We start from the raw sequence: 21,686 nt of genomic DNA, 5'->3' as shown, positions 1-21,686 counted from the left end.
CAGCATTATATAAAAACATGTAAAAACTGGCAGGGTTTCTATGAATTCTGACACTCCAACAGTTCTAGTGGAAAAACACTCCAGAAGTGCAGGTATGCGGAGTGCTGGGCTATTCCCCCCCCCCAGCGCTGTTTGATGAATTCCCTTAATACATTTCAGCTGTAGTGAAAGTGCTGGAGCACGGCTCCTGAATTTGCCTGTCCCTTTCAGCTCCCGGTTACCAAGCAAGAGATCACGCTCCAGGATCCAGGAGGGGGGGAAAAAAAAATTTTCAGTAGCAATAGTTCCACCACGTTAAGCAGGAAAAAGAAATATTAATAGCTTTAAATATTAAGCACATTTTGGAATTTCGGGGGGGGAGGGTATTTACAGTACTTGGCTATCTCAGGAATCACTTGATTTTATTATTAAAACAGAAGGTTTTACTCAATAGGAAAAAATCAGTGCCAGTGTTGCAGTGTGTAAGAAACAAACTGCTGGATTTTATTATTTTTCTTGAAAAGATTCTTGTGATAGCAAAGTTACCTTGCTATAAAGCTTTGCATGCCTTGTTTATCAAGATGATGACACATTGGAAACTATTGCGTATCTTATCATATAGTGCCTCAACTTTAAGAAGGTATGTTGAAGAAATCCTTTCTCCTAAGGGCTAAAATGAAGGCAATGTATTTACTGTGAGGGAGAGAAAAAAAAATAAAAGCCTGACATAACCATCTCTCTGAGAAAAAAATGCTATTGTCTGGCATAGTGAATGATGGGAGAAGGGAGGAGAGGGACATGGCCCTACTGAAAATAAGCTAGAGATTTTCTACTGATATTCAGAAACAAACTCCTGAAAACAAGATTTTATTGGATGTTTATCTGGCTGGTTCCTAAGGTAACACAGCTGAAGACCAGCCTCTTATCTTCAGAGCAAGGAAGAGACCCTGTGAAAAGAATCTACACGGCAAGTCTTGAGGAAAAAAAGGATTGTTTCATAGATGAGTTTGGCAGCCCCACGGCTGTCATATCACAGCGTCTGGCTGGCAAACTCTATGAAAGTGTTCTTAAAAGGTTTCATTATAAGATGACACAGTATATCAAAAGGTGTCAGCTATTTCTGGTTCGATATGCAATCCAACACTCTCCACCACCAGACAACGATCTTCCTGCATGTTCAAACCCCTATGCCTTGGTGAGGCTGGGGAGCAGAAAAGTACATGGACAAAACTCCAGGGTTGCAGCAAAGCTGGAGACAAAACAGAAGGACAGGATTTCCTCATCCATATTGCCTCTGAAAAGAAATTCCACCCCCAAAATTTAAGGTATGTAACCTGCACGCAACATTCCTAAGCCTTCATTTACACAGAACCCATCAGCCAACACTGAAATAGAGGTTTTGTTAAACAGATTGTGAAGTCTCAGCGAAGCAGCTAGGATGTTAGTGAAATGATCTTTCATGCCAGTCTGGGAAATCTGAAGTTAACATCTACAGCTGCTGTCCTAAGTTCAAGCATTGTTCAATGATAACTCAGACAAAGCAAAAATAAAGTAGGTACATCTATAAGCTTATAGCATACTGCTATTCCTTGTAGAAAAAAAACAAGGGGGCTGTGTTCCCTGGAGGAGAGGAGAGGAGAGGAGAGGAGAGGAGAGGAGAGGAGAGGAGAGGAGAGGAGAGGAGAGGAGAGGAGAGGAGAGGAGAGGAGAGGAGAGGAGAGGAGAGGAGAGGAGAGGAGAGGAGAGGAGAGGAGAGGAGAGGAGAGGAGAGGAGAGGAGAGGAGAGGAGAGGAGAGGAGAGGAGAGGAGAGGAGAGGAGAGGAGAGGAGAGGAGGGGAGGGGAGGGGAGCTCATCACAGTGGTTACATCCTCATCTCTCCCTGCTCTGAGTGCGTGTACCGCTTACCCTGTGCTCACACAGCCGTGCTGCTGTCAAGCCCAGCTGCCCAGCCCACTGGAAGACAAGGAGATGGTAAAGTCTTTTTTGTATGAACCACATGACTAAGTTATATTATGCCTGTTTCAAAGGAGCTGCAAAATGAGGGCCACCGCTCTGCTTGCATAACAAAAGGTTACAAAAAGCAGTGCCTGCTCGGCTAAACCCACTCTCAAACTGCTGAGTCACTGAAGAGGTGGCAGCTGAAACAAAAACAAACTGCAAAATAAGCACAATGAGCAAAGAGCATACCTGGATTGTGCCTTCTGCAGCTGTTAAAGCATCTTCGTCTAATAAAATAAGAGATGATGACATTACATATTATAAAAAGTTTTCAAGACACTGAAACTGAAGTCACTCATTTATTGCAAATTCACACCACTGTCAGAAAGTACAAAAAGAAATTATTCCATTTTTAAGGAGACTATAGCTGCAGTCTAATGACGTAGATATAACAAGGCTGACGGGAATTCATTCAGCAGTCAAATTAACAAAATTAGTAACTATCTCCAAGGCTTCTGTTATGTGCAGAACACCACTATTTCTGCCCTCCCTTGCCATCTGATGGCTCTTTTAACATCAGTTTGCTCATCGGGAATTTGAACAGCCTGAGATTTCACAAAGAACGAGTAGCTTCTTCCCAGCCTGGTCACAAAGACCCTGAAAGCACTGAAGATACTGTGCAGCACAGCTCTCATCACCATTTTAAAAGCCTCTGTCGTTATTAAAAACCCCAAAACGATACCCATAGTGTAGCACGTATACACCACTGAGCTGGGTAACAGAACATTTTAGTGTCAGGAGAACCAATAAAGAAGAACTGCAAAAGAAATTAAAGAAGACTAGATTATTTCCTCTGTCACTGGTCCCTTGCATATTCCTGAAAAGCCATTTACATTGATGTTTCTATTTCTCCTCCAGGTTTTGAGTAGCTTCAGTACTTGGACTGTCAGGACTGTATCTTACATGCTCCTACAACAGCATTCAAGGTGGGATTCAGTTTGAAAACTACGAATCTTACTATTCTGAGCCCAGAAATGTAACTGCTTTAACAAGCCATGCAAGTCCACTCAATATACACACTCAGTGAAGAGGTTTGAGGGATAGGATGCTTTCCAGGACACGATGCTTTCTGTCCACTCCAGTTGCAAAGTCCTAAAGGCCTCAAGATGGAAAGAGGAGGGAGGCAAGGTAAACAGATACTCAGACAGTATCATCACTGTGTGGAAGGCTACCCCACAAACTGCACCATGACTCCATCCAGAACAACCATCAGAAGTCACCATGTTCCAGCTCCCTAGGAAACCCAGAGACCCTGCATTCTCAGATCCCAAAAATGAACTCTCCAGCTGAGGAAAAAGACATTAGTTTTCACGATCTGAATGAAGAAGAGGTCGTGCAGATAATGTAGGGGACTTCCAACCGAAAAGGAAGACTGACCCAATTCTGAAAATCCAGCACTGTGAGGGATAGATCTGTAAGCTCTGTAGATAAGCCCTGGCGTAGGGCTTTGTACTGTAAGCATAAACAGTTCTCATGACAACAATGGGCCAGTTACAGCAACAAATCTTTCTTTATCAGAAAAAGATCCTCAGAAAGATTAATTACAACACATACCAAGTCCAGGGAATACTTTTTGGTTCATTCTGAGGTCGAGTGACAACAGACATGAGGCAGTGCACAGTGCTTTAGGATATGACTCGTAATCCACCTTTCAATGAATCAGTCATCGCAATAAGGGAAACTCACACTAACTCATCAGAGGTGAGCTGCCATTATAGCCAGCACTCTGGGAATGGCTGAGTAAGACAGACCTCATATTAATAAATGGTTCTGGCCCACCAGAAAGTCAGTAAAGAGCTTGAAAAACGCCAACATCCCAATTACTGAAGGTCAAGACAAGCAAAACTAGTCCTCACTATGAAATTCTGGAATTACTTCAGGTAGCCTGAGTTTATGAATTAAAACACTTCAATATTCTCAAGACCAGTATTAGGCATGATCTCCCTTCCCTCTAAGACAATAGGAAGCAGGTGCCTTATGACCCCTTCTACTAGGATTAGAGGAAATCAGCTCTACAGCTGCAGGAAAGGACCTCTTGTCAAAGCAGCACCTCAGAAAAAAAGAACGGTTAGTGATGTTAGCACGCAGACACATAGAAAACCAGATGTGAGAGCAAGAGAGTCCAGTACCTAACCTAAACGTAAAAAGGTAGCACCTCACTCCGAAGAGTCATTGAAAGTGCAGAAATTGGAAGGAGATGGAAGCAGGGCATGCCCAAGCCTTACACAGATTCAGAGAATCAAAACACATTGGGAACTGAGTGTGCACAGGCCATACAAACAAAACAGAGTAAGTAATATTTTCTCTGAAGAAAATCTGTTGCAAGACCTGGAACTTCAGGTGAATTCAAACAGAAGGTCCTATGGTTTAAGACATGATATGCTTCTATTTCTCAAAGAGACATCAGTTACAATAATTACCTTTTTCGGCATAGATTAGTTATAAATGTGAAAAAGCCCCAAATTATGCTCAAAAGTAATAATTTATAATGCATAATCATAGAATCATAGGTGGGAAAAGACCTCTAAGATCACCAAGCCCAACCATCAACCCAACACCACCATGCCTACTAAACCATATCCCAAAGTGCCCCATCTATATGTTTTTTTGACACCTCCAGGGATGGTGACTCCACCACTTCCCTGGGCAGCCTACTCCAATGCCTGAGCACTCTTCCAGTAAAGAATTTTTTCCTACTATCCAGTCTAAACCTCCCCTGGCACAACTTGATGCCACTGAAACAGAATTGGGAAAAAAGTATTTTAATAGTACATAAATGGTATCAAACAGGCTGAAGATTGAAAATAATTTTAATATAGGTAACCAAAGCCATGTCGTAAATTCTATAATTGTCCTGGGTTTGGCCAGAACAGGGTTAATTTTCACCGGAATCCAGGAAGGGGCACAGCCGGGGGGTGGGGGCTGACCCCACCTGGCCAAACAGAGCCCGGTATTCCATACCATGTGACGTCACGCTGGGTTCCGGTGGGGGGAGCGGGGCGGCGGGAAGGCTCTCGCGGCTTGGGCGGGCGCAGCGTCGGTCCCGTTTCGGGAGAGCGGCTGTTGTACGGTTCGTGGTTGTGTTTTCTCCTTATTTGTATCGTTGTTGTTCCTGTTTTCCCTCTGTTTGCTGTTCTGTTAAACTGCCCTTATCCCGACCCACCAGTTTCTGCCTCTTTCTTTCCATTCTCCTCCGCACGCCGGCGGGGGGAGGGGCGGCCGCGTGGCGCTTTTGTTGCAGGCGGCAGCCGAAACCAAAACATTTAATTGGCGCCCAGACGTGGAGCGGGGATAACGGCAGGGCTGAGCAGCGGGTGTTAAAACTGCTTTCTTACATTTTGTTAAATTTTGTTATACGCATTTTTCTGTGTTAAAATAGTCGCCGGTAAAAATGTTTATGACTTTGATCAAATATCTGTGCTACGTAAATCCTTACTTGCTGTATGTGTTTACTGCCATGCTGTTCATCATCGCTGGGAAAAAGATCAGGATGATAATTTTGCTCTACCTTACGATATCGACTTATGATATGATAACATCACTGTGCATGAAATTAGTCTTGTATTTGCATGCGGCACTGCGGTCATTTCCGTACCTCGGATCCTATGTCTTAGATTTTGTTAATAATCAAACCCAGTCTGTGGGGAAAGCCGAAGGGGATACCTTCCCCCACTCTTTCGCCCCCCCTCTCTTCCTCAGGCTGGTCCTAACTGCTTTTGAGAATTTCGAGTACCCGTGGGATGCTCAGGGCAGCACTCTCCTTTTGTTATGCCTCCTGAATGGGTTGCAGGTTTTGTTTAGGGTTAAGCAAGTCGTTAAGAACATAGTGCAGAGACCTGCCCCGGGGCTGGATAGCTGTGAGTGGCTGGGTGTGTGGGACAGCATGGGCAGGTGTCTAGAGCAGTGGGCACCACCGGTGTGTTTTAAACTCACCCCTGAACAAATACAGAATCCGGACAATCTGGTAAAATATCTGAAAAAAGTGTGCTGCCACCCTGGGAATTCCAGAGAGACACAAATCACAGCAATGTGCTGGGGTCTGGCCCATGCCTACCGAGCCCTGTTCAACACTGTTCAGTGCCTTAAAGGGGAAAGGGGGGGAAGCGAAGCGGCAGGCGCTGCAACTGGCGCTGCCCCCCCAGCCGGCCCTGCAGCCCCTCCAGCCCAGCAGGCAGTCCCAGCCCCCCTGACCGGCACCACCGCTGCTGCAGCCACAGCTGCAGGGTCTGCCTCGGTTTCCCCAGCGGACACAGGAGCTGCTCCAGCCCCAGCTCCAGCCACAGGCACAGTGACTGAGCCCAATGACCAACCTGTGCAGGTAGCAGTCGCCCCCGTAAAACTAAAGAAAGACGCAAAGAGAGCAGATCGCTCCGGGAGGGATGATGATGAGCCAGGGTCATCACGGGAGATAGAGACAGAGATCATCACCCGGTCCCTGTCCCTGGGCGAGCTGCGAGACATGCGGAAAGACTTCAGCCGCCACCCAGGCGAGCACATTGCCACCTGGCTGCTGCGGTGCTGGGATAACGGGGCCAGCAGCTTGGAGTTAGAGGGCAAGGAAGCCAAGCAGCTGGGATCCCTGGCCAGGGATGGGGGCATTGACAAGGCCATTGGGAAAAAGGAACAAATCCTCAGCCTCTGGAGGAGACTTCTGTCAGGCGTGAGGGAGAGGTACCCCTTCAGTGACGATTTTGTATGCTATCCTGGCAAGTGGACCAATATGGAAAGGGGTATTCAGTACTTGAGGGAATTGGCTGTGCGGGAGCTGGTTTACTGTGACACAGACGATGAGCAGGTACCCACAGACCCAGATGAACTCCAGTGCTCACAATCCATGTGGAGGAAGTTTGTGCGGAGCGCACCCTCCTCGCATGCCAACTCACTGGCAGTTGTAAACTGGAAAGGTAAAGACGCACCAACAGTGGACGAGGTGGCTGTCAGACTCCGCCAATATGAGGAAAGTCTCTCTTCCTCCCTTGTCTCAGCTGTAAATAAATTGTCCCAGAAGGTCCAGCGACTCGAACAGAGTATGTCCTACTCCCCACCTGTACGGGCCAGTGTCTCAGCTATTAGGGGCAAGCGTTTCTCTGCTCAGGAGAGGGAATACAGAGGCTATACACCCCGAGGCACCCTGTGGTTTTACCTGCGTGACCACGGAGAGGACATGAGGAAGTGGGATGGAAAACCCACCTCAAGTCTAGAGGCCCAAGTACGTGAGTTGCGAGGTAAAACAATCACAAAAGGGGACTCTGTTAGGAAAAATGCCGCTCCAGTTTCCAAAAGCCAGCTCTCCAGACCAGGTAGACAGTTTGACCTTGATTCCGATCCTCTGGAGGGGACCTCCAAGTCATTTTTACAGCAGGTGAGCAGCAATTTCTCTGACGAGGATTAGAGGGGCCCTGCCTCCAGCCAGGTGGAGGAAAGGGACAACCGTGTCTATTGGACGGTGTGGATTCGGTGGCCTGGCACGTCAGATCCACAAGAGTATAAAGCTCTAGTGGACACTGGTGCACAGTGTACTTTAATGCCATCAGAGTTCAAAGGGTCAGAGTCCATTTGCATTTCTGGAGTGACAGGGGGGTCCCAAGAGCTGAGTCTACTGGAGGCTGAAGTGAGCCTCACTGGGCAGGACTGGCAGAAGCACCCCATTGTAACTGGCCCCGAGGCTCCGTGCATCCTTGGGATAGACTATCTTAGGAGAGGCTATTTCAAGGACCCAAAGGGGTATCGGTGGGCTTTTGGCATAGCTGCTGTGGAGACGGAAGAAATTAAACAGCTGTCCATTTTGCCTGGTCTCTCGGAGGATCCTTCCGTTGTGGGGTTGCTGAGGGTTGAAGAACAACAGGTACCCATCGCGACCACAACGGTGCACCGGCGACAGTATTGTACCAACCGAGACTCCCTTCTCCCCATTCATCAGCTGATCCGCCAGCTGGAGAGTCAAGGAGAGATCAGCAAAACTCACTCACCCTTTAATAGTCCCATATGGCCAGTAAGAAAATCTACTGGAGAGTGGAGACTGACAATAGACTACCGTGGCCTGAATGAAGTCACACCACCGCTGAGTGCTGCCGTGCCAGACATGCTAGAACTTCAATATCAGCTGGAGTCAAAGGCAGCCAAGTGGTATGCTACAATTGACATTGCTAATGCATTCTTCTCCATCCCTTTGGCAGCAGAGTGCAGGCCACAGTTTGCTTTCACCTGGAGGGGCATCCAGTACACCTGGAATCGACTGCCCCAGGGGTGGAAACACAGTCCCACCATTTGCCATGGACTAATCCAGACTGCACTGGAAAAGGGTGAAGCCCCAGAACATCTGCAGTACATCGACGAGATCATTATATGGGGCGACACAGCGGAGGAAGTTTTTGAGAAAGGGGAGAAAATAGTTCAGATCCTTCTGAAAGCCGGTTTCGCCATTAAGCGAAGTAAAGTCAAGGGACCTGCGCAAGAGATCCAGTTTTTGGGAATAAAATGGCAGGATGGGCGCCGTCAAATCCCAATGGATGTCATCAACAAAATAGCAGCTATGTCTCCACCAGCCAGCAAAAAGGAAGCACAGGCCTTCCTGGGTGTTGTGGGTTTTTGGAGGATGCACATCCCAAATTACAGCCAAATTGTGAGTCCTCTGTACCACGTGACCCAGAAGAAGAATGATTTTGAATGGGGCCCTGAGCAACGACAGGCATTTGAACAGATTAAACGGGAGATAGTTCATGCCGTAGCCCTTGGTCCAGTCCAGTCAGGGCAAGATGTTAAAAATGTGCTCTACACCGCAGCCGGGGAGAATGGCCCAACCTGGAGTCTCTGGCAGAAAGCACCAGGGGAGACTCGAGGTCGACCCCTGGGGTTCTGGAGCCGGGGATACAAAGGATCCGAGGCCCGCTATACTCGCACTGAAAAAGAGATTCTGGCAGCATATGAAGGCGTTCGAGCTGCTTCAGAAGTGGTCGGCACTGAAGCACAGCTCCTCCTAGCACCACGATTGCCGGTCCTGGGCTGGATGTTCAAAGAGAGGGTCCCCTCTACGCATCATGCCACCGATGCTACGTGGAGTAAGTGGGTCGCTCTGATCACCCAGCGTGCCCGAATGGGAAACCCCAGTCGCCCAGGAATTCTGGAGGTAATCATGGACTGGCCAGAAGGCAAAGATTTCGGAGCATCACCAGAGGAGGAGGTGACACGTGCTGAAGAGGCCCCACTGTATAACCAGCTGCCAGAAGATAAGAAACAGTATGCCTTGTTCACGGATGGGTCCTGTCGCATTGTGGGGAAGCAGCGGAGGTGGAAGGCTGCTGTATGGAGCCCTACACGACAAGTCGCGGAAACTGCCGAGGGAGAAGGTGAGTCCAGCCAGTTTGCAGAGGTGAAAGCCATCCAGCTGGCTTTAGACATTGCCAGTCGAGAGAAGTGGCCAGTGCTCTATCTTTACACTGACTCTTGGATGGTGGCCAATGCCTTGTGGGGGTGGCTGCAGCAATGGAAGAAGAACAACTGGCAGCGCAGAGGCAAACCTATCTGGGCTGCCCCATTGTGGCAAGATATTGCTGCCCGGCTAGAGCAGTTGGTTGTAAAAGTCCGTCACGTGGACGCCCACGTCCCTAAGAGTCGGGCCACTGAAGAACATCAAAACAACCACCAGGTAGATCAGGCTGCTAAGATTGAAGTGGCTCAGGTGGATCTGGACTGGCAACATAAGGGTGAACTGTTTATAGCTCGGTGGGCCCATGACACCTCGGGCCACCAAGGAAGAGACGCGACATACAGATGGGCTCGTGACCGAGGGGTGGACTTGACCATGGACACTATTGCACAGGTTATCCATGAATGTGAGACATGCGCTGCAATCAAGCAAGCCAAGCGGGTAAAGCCTCAGTGGTCTGGAGGACGATGGCTAAAATATAAATATGGGGAGGCTTGGCAGATTGACTACATCACACTGCCACAGACCCGCCAAGGCAAGCGCTATGTGCTCACAATGGTGGAGGCCACCACCGGATGGCTGGAAACCTACCCTGTGCCCCATGCCACCGCCCGGAATACCATCCTGGGCCTGGAAAAACAAGTCCTGTGGCGACATGGCACTCCCGAAAGAATCGAGTCGGACAACGGGACTCACTTTCGCAACAGCCTCATAGACACCTGGGCCAAAGAACACGGTATTGAGTGGGTGTATCACATCCCCTACCATGCACCAGCCTCGGGAAAGATCGAACGTTACAATGGGCTGCTAAAAACCACTTTGAGGGCAATGGGGGGTGGGATTTTCAAAAATTGGGATACCCATTTAGCAAAGGCCACCTGGTTGGTCAACACCAGAGGGTCCACCAACAGGGCTGGTCCTGCCCAGTCAAAACCTCAGCGCCCCGTAGAAGGGGATAAAGTCACTGTAGTGCACATGCGGAACATGTTAGGGAAGACAGTTTGGGTTAGTCCTGCCTCGGGCAAAGGCAAGCCCGTCCGGGGGATTGTTTTTGCTCAAGGACCTGGGTGTACCTGGTGGGTAATGCGGAAGGATGGGGAAGTCCGATGTGTACCTCATGGGGATTTAATTTTGGGCGAGAATAGTCCATAAATAAATTGTATAAAGTTAGTTGTTAAATAACCCTGTCACTGTCTGTTATCACTGTTATAATTGTTATATTTTGTACCAGTAGTAGCATAGTAAGAATCGTCCAGATTAAAGAAGGATGGACTTTTTCAATGAAAACCTAGCAGAGCACAGCGATGATGGAACTGGACCTGGTTTTCAACAACTGGCATCCAGCAACTTCATCAAGATCAACATCTCCTGCAGACTGTGGGCACGGGCCGCACCAGATACATCAGCCGTGAGCTCCGGATGCAACAAGTGACCGCCCATCACCACACATCACCTCCCCTGCCACGGAAGACCATAACGACAGATGGAGCCTGAAGTCATGGATTAAATGAACTCAATGGACACTTTAGAGTGATGATCCATAGACTAAAGGAATGATATCTGGAGACAGGAGAAGTGGTGGTGATCAACTGGACAATGGGGGACCTGGGCATGACGTAGATGGTATGGAATGAGGGGTGGATAATGTCCTGGGTTTGGCCAGAACAGGGTTAATTTTCACCGGAATCCAGGAAGGGGCACAGCCGGGGGGTGGGGGCTGACCCCACCTGGCCAAACAGAGCCCGGTATTCCATACCATGTGACGTCACGCTGGGTTCCGGTGGGGGGGGCGGTGCGGCGGGAAGGCTCTCGCGGCTTGGGCGGGCGCAGCGTCGGTCCCGTTTCGGGAGAGCGGCTGTTGTACGGTTCGTGGTTGTGTTTTCTCCTTATTTGTATCGTTGTTGTTCCTGTTTTCCCTCTGTTTGCTGTTCTGTTAAACTGCCCTTATCCCGACCCACCAGTTTCTGCCTCTTTCTTTCCATTCTCCTCCGCACGCCGGCGGGGGGAGGGGCGGCCGCGTGGCGCTTTTGTTGCCGGCGGCAGCCGAAACCAAAACAATAATCAAACCACAACAACTGCAAAAAAGTTCCCCTCGCCCTTTTTTAACTGAATTATATCACTTCATGTCTGATATTGTATATTTTGCACTATTACCTACTTTACTACAAGAGGACATCTGGAAAAGTAGCACAGCAAGCTGCAGGCAATCCAGGAGATTACTAGAATGCATTGGGGATAACTTCTTAAGCCAGGTAACAGACACCCCTGCCAGAGGGTATGCAATACTGGACCTGATGATCACCAATGCAAGTGAGCTCATCAGTGGCGTCAAGACTGGAGGCAGCCTGGGCTGCAGAGATCATGCACTGGTGGAGTTCATAGTCCTGAGGGATATGGGACAGGTGAAGAGTAAAGTCAGGACCCTGAACTTTAGGAAAGCCAACTTCCAGCTCTTCAAGAAGTTAGTCAGAAGGACCCGCTGGGAAACGGTCCTCAGGGACAAGGGAGCAGAACAGAACCCGCAGATCTTTAAGGACACTTTCCATAGAGCACAGGAGCTCTGTCCACAGGTGTAAGAAGTCAGGTGAAGAAGGGAAGAGACTGGCATGGCTGAGTTGAGACCTCCAGGTCAAACTAAACAGCAAGAGGGAATGACACAAGCAGTGGAAGCAGGGACAGGTATCCTGGGAAGAGTATAGGGATGCTGCCCAGTTGTGTAGGGATGGTGTCAGGAGGGCCAAGGCATGGCTGGAGCTGAACTTGGCAAGGGATGCAAAGAATAACAAGAAGGGCTTCTACAGGTATGTCAGCCGGAAAAGGAAGGTTAAAGAAAGCATTCCCCACCTGATGAGCAAGAATGGCAACCTCATATCAACGGATGAGGAGAAGGCTGAGGTACTCCACAACTTTTCTGCCCCAGTCTTCACTGGCAACCTCTCTCCTCACCCCTCCCGAGTCAATGCACCACAAGATGGGGACCAGGGGTATAAACCCCCTTCCCACTGTAAGGGAAGACCAGGTTCATGACCACCTGAGGAACCTGAACATACATAAGTCTATGGGACCTGATGAGATGCATCCCAGAGTCCTGAAGGAACTGGCTGATGTAGCTGCCAAGCCACTCTCCATAATATTTGAAAAGTCATGGCAGTCAGGGGGAGTTCCCAGTGACTGGAAGAAGGGAAACATTGCAACCATTTCTGAAAAGGGTAGAAAGGAGGACCCAGGGAACTATGGACCTGTCAGCCTCACCTCTGTGCCTGGGAAGATCATGGAACAGATCCTCCTAGAAGCTATGCTAAGGCACAGGGAGGACAGGGAGGTGATTTGAGACAGCCAGCATGGCTTCACCAAGGGCAAGTCCTGCCTCACCAACCTAGTGGCTTTCTTATGATGGAGCAACTGCATCAGTGGACAAGGGAAAAGCAACAGATGTTATCTGTCTGGTCTTCTGCAAAGCCTTCGGCACGGTCCCCCTCAACATCCTTCTCTCTAAATTGTGGAGATATGGATTTGATGGGTGGGCTGTTCAGTGGGTAAGGAATTGGTTGAATGGTCACATCCAGAGGGTAGCAGTCAAGAGTTCAATCTCCAAATGGACGCCAGTGACAAGTAGTGTCCCTCAGGGGTCTGCTCTTGGGACCGGTGCTGTTGAATATTTTCATTAATGACATAGCGAGATCGAGTGCACCCACGGCGAGTTTGCAGATGACACCAAGCTGAGTGGTGCAGTTGACACACCAGAAGGATGGGATGTCACCCAAAGAGACCCGGACAAGCTGGAGAGGTGGGCCTGTGTGAACCTCATGAGGTTCAACAAGGCCAAGTGCAAGGTCCTGCACCTGGGTCGGGGCAACCCTCAGTATCAGTACAGGCTGCGGGATGATGTGATTGAGAGCAGCCCTGCCAAGAAGGACTTGGGGGTTCTGGAGGATGATAAAGCTGGACATGAGCCACCAATGTGCACTTGCAGGCCAGAAGGCCAACCATATCCTGGGCTGCATCAAAAGAAGCGTGGCCAGCAAGTCGAGGGAGGTGGTTTTGCCCCTCTACTCTGCTCTGGTGAGGCTCCACTTAGACTCCTGCATCCTTAGATATAAGGAAGAAATTTTTTACAATGAGGATGGTGAAACATTGGCAAAGGTTGCTCAGATAGGTGGTAGAGGCCCCATCCCTGGAAACATTCAAGGTCAGGCTGGATGGGGCTCTGAGCAACCTGATCTAGTTGAAGATGTCCCTGCTAACTGCAGGGGGTTGGGGCTAGATGACCTCTAAAGGTCCCTTCCAGCCCAAAGCATTCTATGATTCTATGATATTAATGAAAAAATTTGTTATCTTTTATACACTCTCACTTACACTATACCTTTACTTGTTTCAAATATATTTATTAGATACAGATGTATATACCTAGTTTAGCTATCACTGTGTCTATATATTGTTTGCATGTGTAAAGCCATAATATAATAGGGTGAAAGTCAAACCATGTATCACTGGCTTTCACCTGCATGTAAAAGAGAAGATCAACTACTGTTCCATAGTTCAGCTGCACTTTAAGAGCCATTCGTAACCCCGTTTAATAGGTATCTCCAAAACCAAGACCATCACTATTACCAAAACAGCTTGGGGACTAGCTTAGAAAAGCTAGTCAGCTTCTTAGTACCTGAAATCCTGAACTCTTCTTTGGAAACGACATATTTTGAATTATTAAAAATTTGAGTTTCGTACACTATAGAAATAACAATCTGAGTGATTAAGATGTGTATCTTTCAGCGTCAATCAGGAAGGCAGAAAGTAATGTCATGGTCATATCCTCCAGCTAAGACCTATCAAGCCTCTTGCAAAAAAGATGTGGCAGACTGATTTACTTTTTGGGCAAATGCAACAGGAAAACCAGAAGCTGTGTAGGACAGAGAAATTAAGCCAGAGGATGAATTTCACTACATTACATGCTTCACGCTAATATTCTGTGTGGGCTCTTCTACACCGGGAGGTGACACTGTAAGTTGTTTCACAGAAACATTGGCATGAATCTCTGTGTAGCTCAACTATGAGCTGGACAAAAGGAACTAATTACACTGGTTTACAGTCTTCACCAAAAAAGTGTTAGAAATAAATACCACCACCCCACAAACCAGATCCACACGTACTAAACTGGGAAGTGAGAAAGAGGATCAAGTAGCAACAACAATACCTTAAGCAAAATTGCCAAACAATTTGCAACACCACTATAAAGCTCACACTGCATCAAGTGCATCCTTACACAAAAGTTCAGGCTTCCTCCACCTTTAAAGCAGACATAGCAGTATTCACACAAGGAGCAGACAGTGTCGTACATGTTATAAACTCGCACTATAGATTACTGAGCACTCACTTTCCTTTAAAAGCAAATCCTAAGTAATTCCCAGCCTTTTATTCTTGTTAAGTGCTGTCCTCTCCTACTGCTTTTTTTTTTCCTCCTCCAGGAAATACGGAAGTGAATTCAAAATTTCCTTCTTACTACTACTATGGGCTATTGGCCACATGTTTGTATTTTAGTCCTCCTCTTTCCCTCACTCTTGGTTTGATGGCTCAATTTTGTATGTCAACTCATTTTACTTCCTGAATTTCCAGCATAGTGTTTTTCTTTACTCACCCTTCCCCTTTCCACTCTATGTCTTCCCCTCATCTATTGCCAGCAGATACCTGGTGCTTCTGGTGACACCTTTATATGAATACCTTTCCTCACCAACACTGCCAACTGACTGCCTGTTGCCACAGAACCTGCACGGAGCAGCATCCTGCAGCAACTTCTAGAACAGAAGAAATAGCAAAAACATTACTAGGAAAGAAAAAAGGAGGAAGAAAACACAAATTCGTTCACCATGAGATTATTAGCAATAACTCTTCCTCAGATCAAGCAGGGTTTGAAGCAAGGCTGACGGAAGGAGCGAAGGGTGGCTTGTGGGGTCTAAACTCCTCAGGTAATTTGCAGTCATAGGGTATACGATATTTTGGGGAAAATTGATGGCTATGGATAAAAGATGGTTGAAAGTTTGCTTGGTTAGCGTTGGGGGTTTTTGTTTAAATTCAGGTCACAATAATATTATGGGCAACTCACAAAATATATCTGTTCTGTTTGGAGGGAATAAAATGTTACACTACATGACCTACTTGTTAAACCCAAGGCACAACACGGCAAATAACAGTGTATTTCTATATTCCACTTTACAAACTTTTATATTAGCAAATTCCTGAAACAGGGAATTTTGCCTATTTTCCAAGTGTCTCAAATAGCAGAAGACACAGATCACAGAAAGCTGCTAAAGAATGCCTATATGGATAACTGCATTTTATCTAGAAGACACTGCTTACCTTCACAATACTAGCTATGGTGGCAATCTGAATTAGAAGGAACCTGCAAGGAACTGGGTGCCATCAAGCATGGAAACTCCTCGCGCACACGCACACCCCCCCCCCCCCCCCAACCAACTGCGACTTTGAGGGAAATAACAAGCATTTTGAGAAACTGATGAAACCACACCAACATCAGTCCCAAAAGAGTCTGAAACATGCTCTCCTTACAGAACCAGCAACCACCTGGAGCTCTGTCAGAGCAAAGTGGACTTTGACAGTGGTTCTAGTGAAACCTGAGGAAGATAGATGGCTGTGCAATGTTAATTCTGTAGCTTAAGGGCAAGTGTGTACGGACACTTAAAGCACAGAGGAAAAACAAAGAATAAATGCTTTGGTTAACATTAAACTGACATTGCCATTGCTCCTCTGCCTTAAAGGGAAAAAAATGCCCATACCAGTGGAGAGTGCTACAAGGGAGGAACACTCTATCCAGCTCGCTACCACAATTATCAGTTTATGTCTGAGATTAGCTTGTGCTAAGCATCCTTGGATAGAGGGGATTTTCAAACAGTACATGTTTATGACACGGTGCTCCATCAAGTAGAAAAGGTAATTTGCCCATCCTGGGCTATCTGTAGTTTGAATCCTGCGTCTACATAAACTACTCTGTAACTTTGATTGACAGGGGAAAAAAGCTCTCTGTGTTCTACCATAGAGTGTATGTAAAAATAAAATGTATTTTTTTTTTAGTATTTGGCTCTAGATGGAAGTGTGAAGTTAAAATATATTCAGGAAAAAAGGTTTAAAAAAAGTTTAAGGTGCAAGATAATCTTAGAACAGCAAACTTGGGTCTCCCCTGAGAACCACCCCTGCCGTGGGCAGTAAGAGCCAGCCATCACCCAACTCTGTATTCACCCCCACAGCAGTACATGACAACACAGGGCATATGTCTGATCCACACGGAGCTTTCAAAGAAAATCTAGCATCAGGCAGACACACACTTAGAGACATGAAAACCAACAGCTTAGCGGGGCTTCAAAATGGCACATATGTGAAACATCATCTTCCAGTTACACCGTATGCATAGCACATCTTTAAATACTGACATGACAATTGAGCAGTCAGGGCTTTGTGAGACATATAAATTCGGTGGTATAGCCCTTGCTCTCTTAGCTTCTTTCACCACTCTTGCCACGCAGTCCCCTCCTAGTGCCAGCCAGGAGGTGAGGGTCTATTTGCCTCCTCACCACACTGGAAGCTGTAGCTCCTTCCTTTTGTTTTTAAAGGTGGGACAAGGAAGGGGCATGCATCACAAAAAACTCTGCCAGGAAACATCATGGTGACAACAGCTACCATTCAGGAAAAAGCAAGCTTGTCCTTTCTTGAAAACAAATACCACAAAAAGTATTTTTGCTATTGATCGTGTGTTGTTGCTTAAAGCAAGCTACTGATATAAACCAACCTTGGAATATCTGACATATCTGGACCCACAATGCAACGTCCCTCCCCTGGGAAACAATGCAAGCAACTCTTCTGCCACAAAGAAGTCACCATCACCTTGTTGACTACATAACTCCAGAGTGATCGATCTCTTACAAGTAACGCCCATGTGTTGCAAACATCAGCAAAAACTTGAGAAACTGGATCCTCTTGTATTTCTATCTCCCCTAGACTCAGTATGGTATTTACTGTAGCTCAGTGAAGACCTGCAATACCATTTTAGAGAGGATAATGAGACTTTAAGAATTGGTTTTGTTCCAATTTGGCATAAAATGAAAAACATTTTGAAATCTTGCACAAACAGAAAGGACTGTTCTCTGCCTAATTCTGGGATAGTCTGATTTATGAGAACAGTTTACGACCAAATCAGAGTTCATCAGCCAATGCTACGTTTCCTCGAGCTGTGAGAGCTACCACAGCTACACAATGGCAAGTCAACCATCGTCGTTCCATGCTCACAGGGCCCCACGATGCACAATCACTGCTGAAGTTTGGCCAGCAGGTCGAGGGAGGGGATTCTGCTGCTTTGCTGTGGTGAGACCTCATCTGGAGTTGCATCCAGCTCTGAAGCACTCAGCACAAGGACATGGACCTGTTGGATTGGGTCCAGAGGAGGGCAACAAAAATGATCAGAGGGCTGGAGCACCTCCCCTACAAGGACAGGCTGGGAGAGTTGGAGCTGTTCAGCCTGGAGAAGAGAAGGCTGCGGGGAGACTTATTGCAGCCTTTCAGTAATTAAAGGGGCCCTACAGGAAAGACGTGGGCAATCTTTTTAGCAGGGCCTGTTGCGACAGGACAAGGAGTAATGGCTTTAAACTAAGGGAGGGTAGATTTAGGCTGGATATAAGGAAGACATTTTTTACAATGAGGGTGGTGAAACATTGGCATGGGTTGTCCAGAGAGGCAGTGGAGGCCGCACCCCTGGAAACATTCAAGGTCAGGTTGGATGGGGCTCTGAGCAACCTGATGTAGTTGAATGTCCCTGCTCACTGCAAGGGGGTTGGGCTAGATGACCTTTAAAGGTCCCTTCCAACCCAAAGCATTCTATGATTCTGTAAGTCCACTAAGTACATTCTCCATTTCTAACATCTACCTCTGCCATTAATGCAGCGGGACTGGTTTGGGTTTGGTTTTAGGTTTGGTTTTTTTTTCATTAAGGCAAGGCCATCTGAGTCATCAGAACTAAAAGGGGAAGATAAACCAATTTGGGGTGAGAAATTAAAGGAAAGAGAACGTACCGTTCACAGACTACTTGTCACTGTCCAGGCTTGTTACAGAGGTAGTTCTTGAGCAAACTTCACAGACAATTGAGTGGAAGAAAGAAACTGGTTTTGACAAATAATCTAGATGCACCTACCATGCACTTTTTTTTCCTTCCAAACAGAACTGTTTAAGTACTGTTTCGAACTGAGCACAAAACCTCAAGCCATTGAACAAAGCTTCCAAAACAGCAGTACAGCATTATTTTCGATGAAAATAACAAATGCAACAAATGCAATGTTCCTTGACACACTTGAAGTTCCTGAACCCTCTGGATAAAACCAACACTTCCTTCTTTTATTCTCTAACGTGACATTATCAATGTTCTGCTAACCCTACATTCCTTCATTAGCTATGCTTGCCTTCATTGACATTCCAGTTTTTTATCATCTACAGCATGTTTTCCACACGTGCACCTCTTCTTGTCACAGTACAAGACAATAAGGAAACAGTAACTTCAGTCATCTACTGAAAAAGCAACATTTACGTAAAATACCTATAAATCTGGAATTCTTTCAACACATGAGAAAATATTGTTCTAGCTAATAAGTACTCTATTCAGCAGTTAATTATTTGTGTGTGCATACAGAAATATAAACCCATCGTATGACTATCTATATATTCTCTTGCACTACATACACCTACACACTTGCTTCATCACCAGAACAGGCTACTCAGAATGCCATTATGGAAAATATTTGTAACGTATCTTTTCTCCAGACCTGCTCCTTCCATCTTCTTGGCACTGAAGGCCGGAAAACTTTGTCTTGATATATTAAACTTTGTATGAATAGCAAACCAGAGAATTAAATTCAAGTTCAACTTCTGATTTAAAAAACAAGTTATGTTCAGCTTTTTGTGTATCAAACCTGAATACATATTACAGAGATAAAACTAAAATTGTAATGTCAATTTTTGCTAAACTGAAGTCATGCTCAAAAAACAAACATCCTCAGAGTCTACTGAAAGTAACAGACTGCACGTTCATTGGAAAACAGGCATTTAATTTTTTAAGAAAATATTAACAATGATAACGTTCTTAGAGAACAGCATCTGCACACACATTCATTAGTGTATTTATCCAGGCCCAAAATTTGGCCCTAACTCTTAATATCCCTGCATCTAAGTGTAGCTTAACACTGTCTTGAAATAAAACTAGGGTAATACATCATAGAGATAGTAACTTACATATTCATTGCCTAAATAAAAAGCATTATAAAATTTTTAACAGGTTACAGTAAAATGCACTAGGTATCTGTAGAAAAAGAACATTTCTTTCCTCCACACATTCAGGTAGCCTCTAAGCTCCACTACAACATATAAACACATACCTTTTTGTAGCAGAAGAAAACAAACAAAATTATATGTAATTTCTAAAAATCACTCGCCACCAAACTGAAAAGGGAAATGTGTTTCATGGGCACAATCATAGTAGAGGAAAAATAGTTACTTAATATTCAGGTTACTTACAGATTTGTTGTCCAACCTGCAAGATCTCCGCTGTCCATAATAAGGTGATTTCCGTCCAGGAGCCCAGAGGGGCTACTAGAGAAGGCAGGTGTTGGAGACTGGGAAGAAAGAGAATCCATGCTCCCAGTTGGGGTGTCTTCTCTGCGAGAGCTGTGACTGTCAGCTAGAAAAGAGTGCACAAGTCAGAACAATACTAAAAAGAATCTTCTCATGAGCCAAAAAAGCTGCTTTGGTAGCACTGTCCTGAAATGTATACGAGAAGAAACCTTACTGTCCTATCTTCACCAGATTTTTTGGAGGACAAGCAATCCCCCAGCATTTCCCCAAAAGGTACCATTGCACAATTTCCCCCATCATTATCACCAAGCTATCTTCACAACACAACGTGTTCTCATTCCCCTTTTCAACATGTGTTTTATGTGGATGGATTTATGAAGGATTATTTGTAGACAAATGCATCACTTCAGATAAAAAAATAGTTTAGGCCATATACATTTGCACATCTCTCTAAAAACAGACAGACATCCGAGGAAACGATTGCTCTCAAGTACCATAAGCACAATCCTATCAAACATGAAATAATGAAATTTAGAAAGGTCAGAATAAGCAGGAGATCTCTAACAAACACACAATACCCAAGAATATTACTCTTATTACTCCTTTTTAATGGTGTTACTTTTAAGAGAACTCATTTTTTTTCTGGCCTTCTATTTGTTTTCATAGGCTACACTTAGACTATCACTCAGGAGGCAACACATTCAGACACGATTGCTTAAGAAAACATTAAAGGAACACCATCCCTATCCCACGGACAGTAAGAGAAAGCTACCAATGTGTCACAGCACTCACTGCAAACCATGCCAACACATCCAGCCAAACAGCACGTTCTTCACCGAAGAGCTAACCCACGCTTGCTTGACAAGCTCTATCTCCTGTACACAGTGCTATACAAGATGAAGTCCTGTACAGTATTACTTTCCAATTCTAAATGAATTAGATCTGCATAGCGAACAATCAAGCTTAATTCTATTCCATTAAGCTAAGCCATACAGCTGCAATGGCTTCTTTCATTTATTATTTTTTCCTTAATTAATTAAAAATGCAACAACAATGAAACGTGGACAATGAAAAGCCACCTTCACTGGATAAAATCCTTCTCAAACTCCTTACTGCCTCAACCAGTTCAACTCCTTCTGCTTCAAAAGCAGAAAGCTAACAAAGCACTCGCTGGCTTTCGCAGCCCTCTCGTCCTCACCCCCTCCCAGCAGCTCTCAGAGAACAGCTTCCCTACAGAGTAAAATGACATACAACTATAACCACCGAAATGATAGAAGTGATCATCTGGAAATTTCTCCCTAAAGCAGCTGCTAATTTAAGGATCTAAATTAGCCCGTAGTAACAAAGTATGATAAGCTCTGAGGAGAATGCTAACCTGAGAAAGTGAGTCACTCGCACTCCAGCCCAGTCTTGCTCACCTCACAGTTCCTCGCTGCACCCCGGCCACGATGTTGCCATTTACATTTACATGACAGGACATGAGAACCGCAGGAGTGTCAGGTAAAAACTAATTAACTACATCTCATTTGCAGACATATGTGTCACAACGATAAACATCTGAGAGATTAGACAGTAATACTGCAATTTTACTTTGTAAAAAACCTGAATTCCTTAAAACTAAATAGACTTAAATCCTTTTAATTCATGCCGATTTCTTTTCAA

At 45.8% G+C, this 21,686-nt stretch overlaps 1 protein-coding gene across 2 annotated transcripts in view; it reads right to left on the bottom strand.

Annotated features, from left to right (window-relative positions):
* ARHGAP10 (Rho GTPase activating protein 10) overlaps nt 1-21,686 on the bottom strand; it is a 161,644-nt gene that overhangs the window by 14,630 nt on the left and 125,328 nt on the right. For both annotated transcript variants that reach the window (XM_075421102.1, XM_075421101.1), the window contains one exon: nt 19,968-20,130. In XM_075421102.1, the coding sequence (XP_075277217.1) occupies nt 19,968-20,130 (163 nt within the window). The remainder of the gene's footprint in view (nt 1-19,967; nt 20,131-21,686) is intronic.

This window comes from Opisthocomus hoazin, chromosome 5 (genome assembly GCF_030867145.1).
Source record: "Opisthocomus hoazin isolate bOpiHoa1 chromosome 5, bOpiHoa1.hap1, whole genome shotgun sequence".
Taxonomy (NCBI): domain Eukaryota; kingdom Metazoa; phylum Chordata; class Aves; order Opisthocomiformes; family Opisthocomidae; genus Opisthocomus; species Opisthocomus hoazin.
This window is presented reverse-complemented; position numbering and strand designations above follow the sequence as displayed.